The sequence below is a fragment of the Harpia harpyja genome, chromosome 13 (assembly GCF_026419915.1).
Source record: "Harpia harpyja isolate bHarHar1 chromosome 13, bHarHar1 primary haplotype, whole genome shotgun sequence".
Lineage (NCBI taxonomy): Eukaryota > Metazoa > Chordata > Aves > Accipitriformes > Accipitridae > Harpia > Harpia harpyja.
In genome coordinates, this window is record NC_068952.1 from 10547350 (window position 1) to 10563117 (window position 15768).

Genomic DNA, 15768 nt, shown 5'->3' on the forward strand with positions numbered 1-15768 from the left:
GACAATAAGTAGGCTGACTGTGCTGTTAATCATAGCAAGAATGAACTCGCTTTACTATGTAGCTGCCTCTACTTAAAGGTTTTCAACTGTATAATTATCATATTTACAGAAATTATTTTTGTCGCTCTTCTCAGTTTGTCTTTGTCACGCTTGCATTTTGATATCTTACAGAGTCTTGGCCCTGAATTCATGAATGCATGTTTCTTTAATTATTTTTACAAATGAATATAATACTTTTATAGCATTCTAAATTACCAAGTGATTCCATGCTTTCACGTGGAGAGTATTGTACACGAAGCTACTAGTGTGTGAACCCAGACTTGTTGCTATCAGATGAAAGCCTCTCAGGGATTTCAAGAACTGTAAATGCATAAACTTAATTGTATTCTTAAATTGACAGGAGAAGTATGTTGCCCTAATGAAGAGCAAAACAGAGTTTCGGTTGGAATTGGTGACTCTTGCTGCCAGGGAATGCCTTACTCCACATCAGGCAATCAAATCTGCTGTGGTGGATCCCTCCATGACAGTTTCAAACAGCAGTGCTGTGGTGGAGAAGTCATAAGCACGGACTTGGTCTGTTGTGGTGATGAAGAAGAAGGGACTGCACACAGACCTCTCACAGGTAAGTGATAAGTTTTCAAGAAAAAAGGGTCTTTATCTTTCTAAATCTCTTGTCACACTAACCATTCAGCAGTGACACACTCAGGTTTAAGGTGTGTATGCCAATTTGTTAAATTGGTGTTGCACTTCACTCACCTATTCTGATAGACTGCAAAATGGTGAGCTTTCAATAACCCTTCTTTGCCTTTGTCCAAAAGCTGTGGGGGCTGGAGACACCAGAAAATTCAAAAGGAGTGCATAAACTTCCATTATGCCTGTCAGGAAATAGGACCAGTCCCCTCTCAAAGAGTAGAGCAGGGGTTAGACTTGCCCGCCTTGTGCTGCCATGCATCCCAGTGCAAGGATTTTCCATTTGCTCTGGAGGTGTGGGATTAGTCACCTAGAAGTTGAAGGTTATGATGCTCTCTGCTTCGTGGTCTATGTCCCTCACTTGTGCATCTACATAGGGGTAAACCTGCTGCAGTTTAAAATTAACAAAACTTAATTCCTAGCACTAGTCACTTGTTCGTCTGGTGTATCCTATTAATCTCTTGCACACCACAGGAAATTACCCCATCACTCAGAGGTACAATCTGAACCCTGCTTCCTCCTAAAGCACTCTGTGACTAGCTGGTGACAGAGATCGGAGGTATTATTACAAACCCTATTCAGGTATTTTCATGTGTCTTTTCTTTCCACAGTTATTAGACAAATTATATACCATCAGCCTTAGGCTTTCTCAGCCTGACAAAAAGGCTTCAGAAACAATTGGAGTCTCAAAGGGGAGCCTGATTTCAAAACACAGAAATACTGAAGGTTTAGTACCCAATTCTGCTTGGTGTACCAAGATGAGTGATGCAGTGCTTTCACCATATGCATGCCAGAGCCTCTAGTTGTACAACTGAGGATCTTAATATATAACTAAGAATCAGATCTGAAGACTGAACTCCTCCTTTCCCAAAAAATGAGCTCTATCTTCAGCTTATTTTTTTTATTCACTGGATCCTTCAGCTGCTGTGGTATTACAAGTACCTTAGCTGTGTTGACTGTCAGGGAGGGCTAATCAGAAGAGCCACTGCAACGCTTTCTGCAGTTTCTATACTATCCTTCTCTTCCAGTGGTGACTCATGGAATGTATGCTGTGAACAGCACTGCTCGCATGATTTTAGCTCCCCCTCAGTGTGATCCCTAATTGTGCCTGATCTACAGCGTCTACACAGGGCTCACAATATCAGCTCTGAACAAGGCCCTCTTGCATAGCCACGCATTGTGTGGCTGCCACAAGACGGGGCTGGCTCATAAAACATCTTTTTATGTACTTTATTACTTAAACTCTTTTATTTGCCTGCAGGAGCCCTTTAACAAAATCACATTGAATTGACTTTCTCACACCAAATCAAATCTCCCTGGTCCCAGTTCAGTTGTCTTTGTCAATATGTATTTTATAAATGGAGTGAATTAACAGATGCTGTTGGAACAGAACTGCTGGGGTAGCGTTTATGTTTTTACTGCTCTCTCTGGGCAGATGAGTTGTGTAGGAGTGTAATACAGGTATCTTGGGATGAAAGTTATGTTCTTCATTTCAGTATATATGTATTCTTAACAGTTTTTTTCCTTAAATATATATATATTTTAAAAACCTTTATACCCCTCTTTTTAAAATGCGTTTAGCCTATAGCACTCTATCATTTATACCATTTTTCTTGAGAATGGGTTAGGATGACATTTTCTTGGCTATTAAAAAAGGAAACAGTGGCTTTTTCATCGTTCACAGGTTTTCTGTGAGGACTTTATGCTGTGAGCCAGCATACAGCTGAACACAAATACAGGTTTGAAAGATGAATTAGCACCATAGTTGAAAAGAGATCGTACTCTTTTGCGTTAAGCATAGAATAGATTGTGGTTTCTTATCACATCGTATACATCATGCTCAGTAGGTTTTTGCTTAATTTCTTAGAGTAATTCAGCCTTGCTAAATTCGTCATGAAAACACACAAGCCAGGCACAAAAATCTACCTGCTCCCTATCCCTGTTATTATGATTGTAATGGAAAAAATACTCTCACTTAAAAACATAATTTACTTATTGGCAAATGGATAAGTAGAATTTTGCAAGAATATGGTAATTGGAAAGCTGATCTCATTGTCTAGAAGGGGAAGAGGTAACAGGGGTGGCTTTATGCAAAAGCTGAAATGCTTCTGAAGCTCTGTTTTGTAGTTGGCAATGAATGCCACAGTTAAAAATATTATGACAATTTAAAGCTTTTGTTTGGGAGTTTTAGTTCCTTGAAAAAAGTCATACAAGAAAAGCATGATCCCTAAAAGTGCAAGCCTTGTGCACAGCCTTACTCTTGCATGACCAGTTTGAAAGCAGCATGCTTCTGCAGAATCTAGACCCAGGTTCGCACTGAATGTTGGTTTAAGGGCTTGAATCGTACAACATTTTCATTTGCCATTGTATACCCTTTTCAGAGAGTCTGTCCTGCAGAAAGAGATGTTTTGTCCATCTCACATTACTCTCTTTTTTTTTTTTTTTAATTTCTATTTTCTTAGGTTTTATTTTTCACCCCTTGTTGGCCTCCTCAAGTGGGGTGACCATAGAGACATCTGCTGGCAAAGGCTGGCAGTGGTGCCGTTGTACACACCCATCCCGAGCCCCACTGCTGCAATGTGATTATCCAAAGTTGTCTATTTCTGGCTACAAAGGATAATGTCAGCTAAAACCACTCTTGGATTTTTCTCTTTAAAAAAAAAAAAAAAAAAAAAGCTAGTAAAATGCCACTATACTGACATCCCAGACTCATGAAAGATGGTGCTTTGTACTGTTGTGCTTCCTGATCTGTAATAGTTGCAATACCCACACGTAAGCCAAGGATTTTTGGAGTAGTTTGCAATGTACACTGGCTCTGTATTTTGTTGATCCTCTATTCTGGCTCCAAAGGCTAAGCCTTTTAATACTCATTTTTCCCTTTTGAAAGCATTGGTTTCGCAGATTTACTAAATTAGTAATTCATCACTCAGCTATGTCTGTAAATTTTTTCAGTTGCTGGGGATGAACATGAAATAATTGTTGACAGAAATCACTGTGAGCAGGAAGTGTCTTTTCCAGCCCACGGATTTTCTTTTTGCTGTAATGCATTATGTGCCTATGAAACATAAATATATAAACCATGACACACACATTCCAGCTGATTTGCAAACAAATAGTTTGTATTTTGGTATTTTGCTGAATTCAGCAAGGGTTTATAGGAATTTCTGGATCCTTAAGCAATTGAATAAAGTGATTTTTGGAAGGCAAATCAATCCATCAATATTACATGGTCCTATTTTGTTTTTCTTGGAGCATATTTAAAATTGTACATTTGAGGTGTCAAGGTTCAGGAGTCAAGTGCTACATGTGATAAATTAAGCAAAGGTCAGAGGCTATGCAACGCAGTTTCAGAAGATTGTCTACCTCTGCCTTTGCAGCTCATTCATGCTGAAGTGATGCACTATGGGAATTACTACCAAACTCTGCTCTGCAACATCTGCTCTCCCTAAGTGAGTTAGTGCACGTCAGACATCTTTATGTCAGAATATTGCAGTGATGGATGCAGTCTTCAGAAAATGCTGCATAAAAATCTGGTGTGCCGTTCTGGCCATTAAGTGAAATTACTATTTAAATTAATGGCGCTGTCACAGTTTATCTGTGCAAAGAATGAACGCTGATTAGGGTATTAAGTAATTAGCAATTTATCACACTGGAACAAGGTTGATAATAATTAAAGAAGTAATGGTTTACCAAAGAAACTAGAAAGGGAGTCACTTCTTGTTATGTGAGTGAAATCTTGGCTGAAAAATTTAATTCAGTTAAACAAAGATGAGGTTCGCAGTGAAAGAATACAGCCTTGTTTGTTTCAATAGAAAAACAGGTCATTATCAAAATTTTAGTTTGCCTGTCAAAAGTCCCTGGAGGCTGTCTGAGTTTCTTATTAGTATTGAATTGAGTAATTTTCTGCATTAATTCTCTACTTAAAATTGGTAGAATCCTAGGACAATTTGGGAGAAGGGTGTGAACAGGAGGAAATATTTACCTCTTGGAGAGCTGGTGATCACATCACAGTTTGATTGCTGTGAATGGAACCAGCCCTGAAAAAAGGTAAAGTATGCAAGTAACGTCACCATTTTTAGTCATTCCAGTGTTTGGGATGAAATGCTCTGAATGCTTTAGCAGGATCATACCCTTAAAGAGTAATTTTCATTTTGTATGACTTCCTAAGAGAGATTTGCTGCAATAAATGGCAGTGAGAAAAGTGGCCACTTTTGTATGTGTGTTAAATGCCTACATACTACAGAAATTATGTCGAATACAAACTACTTTGTAGATGTAACAGTATGTCACAGCCTTGCTTTTTTGTGTGATAACTTTCTAGTTGAATTAGTAATAACATTTATTTCATTGCCAATTATAGAGGTGTTTGTAGCATTTGGTTCAGAGTTAAAATTTACCCCTTTCTTTAAATGGTGTGGGGTTCAACACTGCTATTTCACAGATGCAGAATAATTCATGTGAATATATGGAAAATTACACTGGTTATCATGAGCTTTTCATTTTAAAATAAAATTATTAAAAATAGAAGAAAGACGGTGGAATTAATTTTGGAAGCTTATCAATTCCACTATAGAAATGTAAATTATATTTAGATATTAACTTCTTAAAGAATAATTCTCTGCATTAGATGACCAAAGCTTCACTGTGGGTATTTGGCAAGTCACCCATTCAGTTCTACGTACCTAGTATGAACCCCCACTTAAAACATAAAATATAACGTGAAACATTCTGGAATGCTGAGATGCACTATTGGAAGACTGCCCATGTGAGGGGGGATGAATGAGACCTGACTGGAAAGTACATGGAGAAGCTTCCTCAACTTCTACATTCGACAGGAAATTTTCATCAACAGTCTGTCTTCGACCTGCTGTGCACAGTACCTTGGTATGGTATTTCACAGCAAAGGTTCTTACAAAAGTTCAGCAATGGTGTAAGTTGATTGTAGGGGATCCCTGGTTTTTCCTCTAATTCTTGATTGTTTTCACCAGGTCTAGAAGTCAGGACACTTAGTTCAGTCACCTCATGTTTGAATTTAATCTCACTTTAGGTAAATCTGCATAATTCCAGCTGCTGATGGTTTTATGCCAAGCTATATTGCATTCTGAGCTTTCGCCTTTCTTCATCTATTTATTTATTTATTTACTTACATTTCATAGATTTTTTTTGTTTGTTTGTTCGTTTCAGGGATGTTCTGTTGTGGGCAGGAATATGTGAATATGTCAGATACCATATGCTGCTCAGGTTCCAGTGGTGAGTTCCTAGCACATGTTAGAAAGAATGACCAAGTGCCAGTAAAATGCTGTGAGACTGAACTTATTCCAAAGAGCGAAGAATGCTGTAATGGAGTTGGATATAATCCTTTGAAATATGTTTGCTCTGACAAGATTTCAGCTGGAATGATGATGAAGGTAATTGATAGAAAAGCTCTGATTTGACGATGGAAAGAGAAATACACTGTTCATAACTATTTTTCTAAAATAGGAATATAAAAACTCCTGTGTGCATTATTCATTTTCACATTACATCCATATTAATACCGAATGTGTTCACTATGATTGATGTTATTGCAATGAATTCTAAAGGAATTAATAATGATTAGCTGCCTCTGTGAAGTGTTGCCCAGCACTTCAGATTAGTACAGTGGCTAAAAGCTGGCATACTAACAAGACTGGCATGTATAGCCAGCTTCCGTTCTGTGACCACAGTTCCTGATGTTCTTTAAGTGGAAATTGAAATTAAAGTGGCCAGTTCTGAAGTATAAAAATGCTACTAGATTTCAATTTGGACAGGCAGTATAACATAGATTCCCCAACCTCCTGAAATAAAAAAAAAAAAAAAAAGCAATTTATATTTTCTTGATGGACTTAATCCTGATCCTGTAGAAAACCAGTGGCAATTTTGGCATAAGTTTCGGCAGTACTAGGATAGGTCTCTGTATAACTTTTAGCAACAATGAGGGTATTATATTTTGGGTGCCTTTCGTACCTCGTGAGTTATACTGGGGTTTTTTCACTCTGTTTTAATGTAAGAGTAAACTAAGCACCATAAAGGCTAATTCTGTCTTTTCTAAGAGTGGCCAGTGACTATAGGTATCAGCATGAGACAATTTGGCCAAACTTTCAAAGCTGTAGTCTTGCAACTCCAGTTGAATTCAACAGAAATCTTCAAGAATTAACATCTTGGTGTTATACATAAGCTGTAAAAATATTGTCCACTGTTATTACAATTTTTATTTAAGAAAATGAACTTTCAAAGGATGGAAACCCTGTTTATATATCTGTATATTCTTTTATATAAATATAAATTTATATTTCTATTTATTTATATTTAGAGAGAGAGGGAGAAAGTGGGTGGCAGAGAAAGAAAGAGGGTTGGATATTGTGAAATCTACAATATGGAAATCATGTAGATATTGTGGAATTTATCACTAAAGTAAAAAGAAAAACAGACCCCATCCTGCCACATACAGGTGTTCCTGTATCCTTTTCGTTCATCTGCTAAGTTAATACACAAATATTTTTTCCATCTTCTCCTTTTCATGTCAAGGTTTTAATGTCATTTCATTTTCAGACTGAATAATTTTCTCCTAGAGAAAATCCAAGTGTTGTGATGAGTCAGCTACAGTTTCTCAATGCATTGTATTAGTAGTTCATGCAAGGCAAAAAATGGCTGAGAATAGGTTAATGCATTCTGGTAGATAACATGCTAGATCCATGCCTTAGGTATAATGCATAAACAAAGGAAGCACTTTGTATTTCACTTACTTGCAGTAGAGAAGAGGTAGCAGTGCTGGCTTTCTGATATGTATAGATTTACTAACATTAAAACGACTGATATTCTGAGACACATTCTGGAGCTACTTTGTATGTGAATCCAATCCATCTATATCCTACATCTTATATTGATATCTATCACAACATAATTTTTGTGAAAGTTTGGGAAATTAAATTAGCTGAAGTTCATAATCAGCTAACAAACTAATTTCAATAGGTGAATTAAGGAAGTATTAGATATAATCTGTTTGGTTTTCCTTCTAAAGTTTGTAGCCTAATGGGCAGAAATATTTGTAGCAAATATTGCAGTATATTTCTTCCTGCAACAACCTATATTTTATGAGAATTACTGCTCTCTAGCTTATGGTTTGGCAAAAATATTATTTCATGAATTTTAATGGAAACTTGTGGATGTTCAGTGTATATTTCTATTTCTGTGAATTGTTCTTTATGGGTTAAATCTTATATCTGCATCAACGTTTGCAGAGGTCCTCTTATTGCAGCAAAACTGCTGTTTAGGAGTGATGTGGTAGCGGACACAATTTATATCGCCCATGGATAAGAGTTCCCAGCCTTGACAGCTGCCAAGGAATTGCAGAGAGCCCTCTTGTGTACTTGCCAAGCTGTGTGAGGGGCTGGGAATTTGCTACTGATTTGCCATGGGATATTGGGCTTTGCAGGAGCAGAATGTTCAGATTCTGAGATAAAATCCTGTTCTCATTTGATTATAGACTCTTCTACTTTCAACAAACCCAGCCATTTGGGCTTCCAGTGGTTAAAATTTGTGATGTTTTCATGCAAGGACCCTACCAAAAAAAAAATGTGTTTATTGTAGAAAGGATTATAAAAGCATTAATGACCAAAGACAGGCCAAAGGCTGAAAGGGTCTCCCATATGCTAGAAATATCAATGTACTCCATGTGGCTGCTTGATTTGTATGTTGCATAAAGACAGAGAAGTACTAATGGAAGCATTTGTAAAGAAAGGAAGATGCAATAAATGTATTAAAATTGTATGTGTATTCCTTAGGTAAAAGAAGAATGCAAGGCTAATATCCTTTGCCCTTTATCTATGGAGGCAACAGCACATTGTGGAAAGTGTGACTTTGATCCTAGGGAGAATATTTGTGCATGGGTAAAAGGTTCACAGAGTACTACAGAAAAGGAGATAAAGGAAGGTGTGTGTCCAGCTGAAGAGGAGAATGTCTACACAGGAAGCCCAAACCAGTATTCATTTACAGGTAAGGAAAAGTGGCATATCAGATTGGTGATTTGCTAGTGTATTTAATTCATGCTGGAGAAAAAGATGTCCTGAATGCTATCGAGTATTCTAATTAAATGTGAAGCAATTGTAGTGAAGTATCATTCTTTAAGAATTAATCTGTGAATCAGGACAGTATCTTCAGGGAAATGAAATGAGAAGCAAAAAGTTCAGTGAATACATAAGGTCTAAACCTGTTTTCACAAAAGTTGATAGAAGTAATGCTATATCAGAAAATGACACTGACTAAAGGAACAACTTCCATATCTATCTGTCTTTAAACACAGAAGTAGTCCCGTAGGCACAGAAAAGAATAAGTTATTCTGTATTTTGATAAGACTGAGCTGATCCGTATGTAACTTTCTTTTTCTAGACCAGAACCTGGAACCTTTTATCACATATGACTATAGAGTGGCTGCTTGGAATAGCTATGGAAGAGGCTTCAGTGAAATTAGCAGAGCTGTCACTAAGCAAGATGTGCCACAGGGTGTAAGTCCACCAAAATGGGCCAAAGTGGATAATCGGGAAGACATGATACTTCTAAACTGGGAGGAACCACTTCAACCGAATGGTATTGATATATGTTAAAAAACCAGTGTGTTGTATCATTCAACTAACAGTGTTCCAAAATCACAAAACATTTCTTAATCACTGGGACTGAAATACATGTATTCCTAAACTCTACAAGAATAATTTGCTTTAGGTTGAAATAATTTTCATTGCAAGTAAGAGTAGAGTCTAACTTCACAGAAGACAGTTTAGTATGTCTCTAAGAAGTGCCCAGAAGCCTCTTTTGAAAACAGTTGTAATAGTAATTGGCAAATAAGATAATTACAATCATGTTACAAAATATTTGGGGATTCGTGGGGGGGGGGGTGATACTCATGTTTCTTTCAGGATATCTTGCTTACAATTTTCAAACAGTGAGAAAACTTGGAATAGCTCTTTTAAAAATGAGGAATACTGAGATGTTGATGTAGAGGTTGAGGACAGTAGTTGGTAATTGACATTAACCATTTAAACAGGATGATTGTCTGTTGCACAGGTTGCCTAGAGGTTTCGTTTAATATTTTCTATGTGCAGAGTAGATTATTATAGTATACCATCACACAGGATTTCTCAGCTAACAAAAGGGAAAACTTTCTTTCTGCAATAGGTCTTATTATTCACTATATCATTCTCCGAAATGGAATTGAGCGTTTTAGAGGAACAGAAATGAGCTTCACGGACACAAGTGGTGTCCAGCCATACCAAGAATATTCATACCAGCTGCGAGCCTGCACTGTTGTTGGTTGCACAGACAGCAGCAAGGTTAGTGAATTGGTCTTTATGGAACTGGTGCCAGAATTTTATCAGCCAGTGTGGTAACATTAAAATGCTTTTGGAAAAGTGTAATTTGAAGACATGCTGATTATTGACTGAGTAAGTGAAAACATCAATAATCTTATTTAGATTCAACTACTGACAGGTGATTATTTGGAACCTAAGGTTGATACAAGCAAGCAGCAGAAGAAAGCAGTATCTCAGTCTTGGCAAAGCTGAAATTGCACTGTAGGAACTGACGTTTGTTAAAGAGAAAGCTATACATGATAGAATAGAGTAAGGAATATTAAAATGCACTTTCTCTAAGCCTTGAAATTAAATCTTTGCTTCTCACTAGGAGGTCTATAGCCTCTTCTTCCTTGGTATTTCTTAGTTTATCTGCTTTAGCTCTAGTCTATCAATTTGTTCAACAACCTTCTTACTCTGAGCCTCCTTTTACTATATTACCCTTCACTGGTTTTCCATGTCTGCACCTGCTTCAGGCTTTACACTCCCTTTGTGTACAACCTGCCTCTGCTTCAGTTTTAAGCAAACAGAATCTCTTCCTTCCTTTTGTCCCTGCTTCATTTCCTTTTGTATCACTTTGCATCACGGATGCCTTTCACCAGTATTACTATTTAACTAGCTCTATTTTCTATTCTGCAAAGTACCTGCCTTATTCATACTTTGGAAAAACTATTTAAGTTTTTTTCACGATAATATTCTTCTTCTATGAAAATTAATTTCTAGGACTGTGAGTGTAAGGTCTGTGGGGCAGAAGTGGGGAATAATGACTGTGCTTTGTAATTATAATATCTACGGGATTAAAAAGTTGATTTTTTTTTTCAGGTTTTTAAATGTTTTTCTTATGGGTGGAAATCTCAACCAAAAGTATAAGAAAAGAAACACTAATGCAAAGGAATGGAGATAGGCACATAGTCCTCTACCTGCACACAAAGCTGTGGTCTGGAAGCTATGTGGGCAGAGTTGCTGCAACCATTGGCCTGAACTAATAAATCCTGCTTACTTCACTTGCCTGTAATTAAGGAGTTTACTGTTGCAAACACTGAAGTCTGCGAGTAGGGACTGATTCCACCAAATGCACTAAGACAATATATTATGGAGGGCACATTTTATATTTACAGCATAATATAAATACTTTATGGTGGTAATAACAGAAAAAGAAAAGTGATTCTCAAAGAGAGAAAGGTCTGACTCACTTATTAAACCAGTGTAATTTGGAAATGCCTCTGTAGGAGATGGTAGAGATGTGTCAATAGAAAATTAGCTTTTTCCTTTTTCTTCTTTTTTTGTAGAAAGAGTTTAACAAGTGCAAAGTTATTCTATCTTTCAAAATTTTTGGTTTCCTTACAAAAATATGGAGTTGCAAATAACTACAATAGAGTTCAGATTGCATGGGATATATGGAGGCTTAGCCCCATGTTTACTGCTGCTTAAAATATATGAAATCAGGCAGTTAAAATGCAGAGACACTGACAAACCATATGGAAGAGAGTTATCAAGAGTTTTCAAGCAATACAGTTTTTGTTGTTTCACCCTGTGCTATACACTGCAGCTAAAACGTGGCGAACCTGTTGTGATAAATTGTAGACATAGACTTATGTAATGTATTCAAGGTCAGATTTCATTGTGAAAAAGGAGGAAAAAAGTAACTAGTTCTCCAGGCCCTTGGTAATGATATGCCAGCCCAAACAACATTTTAAAACAAAAGTGACATTCTCATTGATCATGGTATCTAGTGTACTATTACATTAAATTGCTGTTTAATTCATATGTCTTCAGGTAGTTGCAGTCACTGTCCAAGGAATCCCAGAGAGTGTTCAGCCACCAGACGTCAGTGCTTTGAACTCAACAGCATTACATTTAAGCTGGATTGCACCCAAGAAACCAAATGGTATCATCAGAGAGTACCAGATCAGTCAAGTAGGGAAAGGACTTGTATACACTGATGCTGCAAGCAGAATGCAGCACACACTATCAGGTAAGGAGGCAGAGCTCTCTGACAGGCTAATGTCTCATCCTTAAGATATAAGACGGTATTAACATATTAAAAATGCTACTTGACAGTAACTTTTAAATCCCCAGTACTGTGCAGAGTTTAGAGTGCTTTATCATGACTTTACATATCTTAAATTTATTTTTTTTTTCAATTCTTTCATTTCTGGCTGCTGTTTGTTAAAATATTAATAGGTTTAATTGCAAAATTTTAAAATAAATCTAGCCAGCTTGATTCAAGATGCATGCTTTGTGGTGTGCTCAAGGTCTCAGATATTCTGCGTAGGCTTTCCATTCCTTCACACAGATTCAACTCTCTCTTTTACTGTCGTTAATGTGCAGTAATGCAGTTGAAGTCACTAGTACTGCTGTGAATGTGTAGCAGTGTAGGAGCAAGAAGGATCCAGTACTTTATGCCTGAGATAATAAAAAGGAAAGGAAGACAGAAAGGGAAAGATCCTGGATTCTGTTTATAATCTTATATATTGCTTACAGCTATTTTCTAAATACTTGGTGAAATTTCAGTAGTGTATGTGTGTATCTGAAAGAAGCTTTAGTCAAGGGATTTTGGGGGAAGGTTTGACTCAGACCTGAAATGTATTATTTTCACATACTCAATTTTTAATTATATTTGAAAGTTACACTGAAGCAAAATTATTCTTAGAAATGTTTCTGTTGAACAGAAACCAGGAACATAAGCATTCTGGGATATCTCTTTCCACTGTTTGACCTCAGGTTGCTCATCAAATTCTTGTATCTATGATTTTTAGGAATTCATAAATACATTAATTTTTCATTTTTTTTCCCCCATCCAAGTAGGAAACTTAGAGATTCATATGCTATACATACCATATGATAGCCACCCAAAGAGTAGAAGTTCACTTAGGGCACATAAAACCTATACAGCATGTATGGCACTCTCAGCCACCCCTCAAAGCATGAGTCCTGAGTCAGAGTGGATCCCTTAGTGCTTTAAAAGAGTTTGTCCTTGCTGTAGTCACTCAGGAGTAAAGGATTGCTGTCCCTCTGACAATATCATGCTCAAGTGTGAAATTCATCAGCTGTGTATTATGCCTGTCCCCATATTCAGTGCTTCTGCACATGAGATATTAACTAGAGTGTGCCAGTTGATGGTACATGTTTTAGAATTGCTGTTGTAAGTTTATACTGTAAAGAACACCTACCAACAAGGAACGATTTATCAAACCCATTGAAAAATAGTTCTCGTGCTCCCACTTCCAGTTATACCTCCAGAGTAACTGAGATTTTAATGCAAAGAATACTGTTTTTCTTACCAGTTGGAAGGGAAAGGAAATGAAATTACCTCCTGAGAAACAAGGATCTTTTTTCCTTTTGTGTGCCTGTTCTGCTAAGCCACTGTCCAATGCTGCCATGTTAAGCCAGGAGTGAAATAAGTGATCGTTCCTCCTGACAGTCATAATCAAATCTTGTGCTGTTTTCTGCAGGAGCTTCATTGGATAATAATGTGGAATTCATGGCAGTGATTTAGCAATGTGGATAATTATTGCTTTCTAAATTAAAAGAATAAGATAAAACAATCAAATTTATTTCATACTTAATCTCAAATGTTTGAACTGTTGTCTTATTCCCTGTGGATGTATGTTTTGAATTTCCCATCTTCCTTTTTTTTCTTTTTTTTGTCTTCCCCAAACTGTCCACTTTTCCCTGAGCAACAGTTGAACATTAATGAAGCTGTAGCATTAGTATTTCTTGAGACTTTGAATCTAGGGTATTGGAAATAACAGACGAGAAGGCTAGCACCTTGCCACTGCACCATTGTCTTGCTGCTTATTTTTAATTACATCAAAGCTTTGGAAACATGATCCCACAAATGCTTTGTGGGAATAGTGGTGAATGTGCTCATCACGTGAAATCCATAAATTGCTTATAATCCTCTCAAGATGTTAAAAAAAGCATTAAGTAATTGAAGACAGGAAGTCCTCAGTTAATTATTTAGAGGTGTTATCAATGCTTTAAGCAAACTGAAGCATTTTCTGCTATCTCACTGAGTTGAATGCCACTGGGACCTAGGGGCAGCAGCCATCATCTTCTCATATTCTCTAATGCAAACAGCACATGGCAGCTTGTCAATAAAAGACCTTTTTATATCATTTATTACTGAACACTTCCACTACCCTGTACAGAACAATTTGGATGACAGTTATGGCATTGTTTCACTTTGTGTTACTACTACTTTACAAATGGGCCTGCTAATGCTTTGCAGTGGGGGCCAGGCAGAAGGTAAGACTGAAGAAAATAATTAGGTGAATTGTAAAAGAAAGCTAAGAGTGCCCTCTTCAGCAGCAGCAGGTGGGTTTATAGCAAAGATTCTTCTCAACTCCCCCTTTTTAATACACTAAAAAAAATATCCCAAGTAAGAGGCTTTATCGAGAATTTGTGGGATCAATCATCTTTAGGTAAAAGCCAAGCAAGATCATTGATGTTTATTTCAGTAAAAGAAACAATATTAAGAAATACTTTATGACTGAATGGTTTGAAATTCTTTCATCTGAACATATTCTCCATTTCAGGGTAGTGAAAACTGAAGAGATACAGAAATGTTGTCACCGGTCAACTCTTATCTCCATGCAGCACTGAATCATTACTAATATTTATCTAAAGGAAACTCTTGGGGGTGGAGGGGTTGTGTGAGGCTGTGGTCAGCAATCTGACATCCTTCTGAGTAAAATTCCCGTGGCGGGGCCCAGAAGTGTTATCCTGGGAGCTAATTAATGACCTTGCCGGAGCCATACCCACAAATGGAGACAAAGAGTATCAGAAGGAATTGATTTGGCTAACAGAACAATGCATTCTTAAAAAACGGTGTTTCACAGCCTTTTGGCAAATGACAAATGCTGCAATAACAAAATAGATTGCTAAGTTAAAAAAAAAAAAAAAAAAAAAAAAAGAATTAAACCTCCCCCACAATAATAGACGAAAAAAGAAAAGGAGACAAGTATCCCCTAGTGAACAATCAAGTAGAGAAATTGGAAAAGCAAAATGCTGTTTATGTTTCAAGATTATTTTACTTGTTATTTTTATTTTATTAATCACATACATAGATTTGCACAGAGCTTTCCAAAGCATGCATAAGACAAGGGGTTTAATGCAAAGCTTTAATAATCTAGGTAAAAATCTGCTGTGACTGCTCCATATATGACTAGAGGTTTCAGCTATCAGAATTTCACCAATAAATTTAGTGAAACCATGTGCTCTTTTTTAATGCTCATTTTTCTCTTTAAAGTGTAGTTGTAAATGAGTATTGCTTTATTATGCATGTTTCCTTTAAAAGTGAACATGACTCCCTTTAGGGGAATTCAAGTAATTTGTTGCCACAGTAATCTTTTCTATCCTGAAATGTTAAATACTTGGCTTTCCTCCATGCCTTTGCCTCTCTCTAGTCTGCAACTGTCATTTTCTCCCTTCTTACTTTTATACACAGTGTTCTGATGATTTTTCTTCTCTTCCAGTTCATGATTAGGTTACAGCCAGGGCTGTCCCTCTGAGTCATCTCTTTATTTTCTCTCCTTCACGTCTTGTTCAATTTGTAAGCAGCCTGCATGTCTTCCATTTAGGGTTTTACCTTTCTACATAATTGTTGCTTATCCTTTCTCTCTGTTTGTAATACATTTTAATTAAAATATCTTCGTACTGGGTATAAGCAAGGATTTGTTTATAAACAAAGATCTTGCCCAGATCTTTTTTT

The 15768-nt window shown here is 36.8% G+C and overlaps 1 protein-coding gene across 5 annotated transcripts in view; it reads left to right on the forward strand.

Annotated features, from left to right (window-relative positions):
- USH2A (usherin) overlaps window positions 1–15768 on the forward strand; it is a 408741-nt gene that overhangs the window by 307881 nt on the left and 85092 nt on the right. For all 5 annotated transcript variants that reach the window (XM_052805222.1, XM_052805224.1, XM_052805225.1 and 2 more), the window contains exons 50-55: window positions 401–622; window positions 5875–6098; window positions 8493–8703; window positions 9097–9294; window positions 9880–10034; window positions 11829–12027. In XM_052805222.1, the coding sequence (XP_052661182.1) occupies window positions 401–622; window positions 5875–6098; window positions 8493–8703; window positions 9097–9294; window positions 9880–10034; window positions 11829–12027 (1209 nt within the window). The remainder of the gene's footprint in view (window positions 1–400; window positions 623–5874; window positions 6099–8492; window positions 8704–9096; window positions 9295–9879; window positions 10035–11828; window positions 12028–15768) is intronic.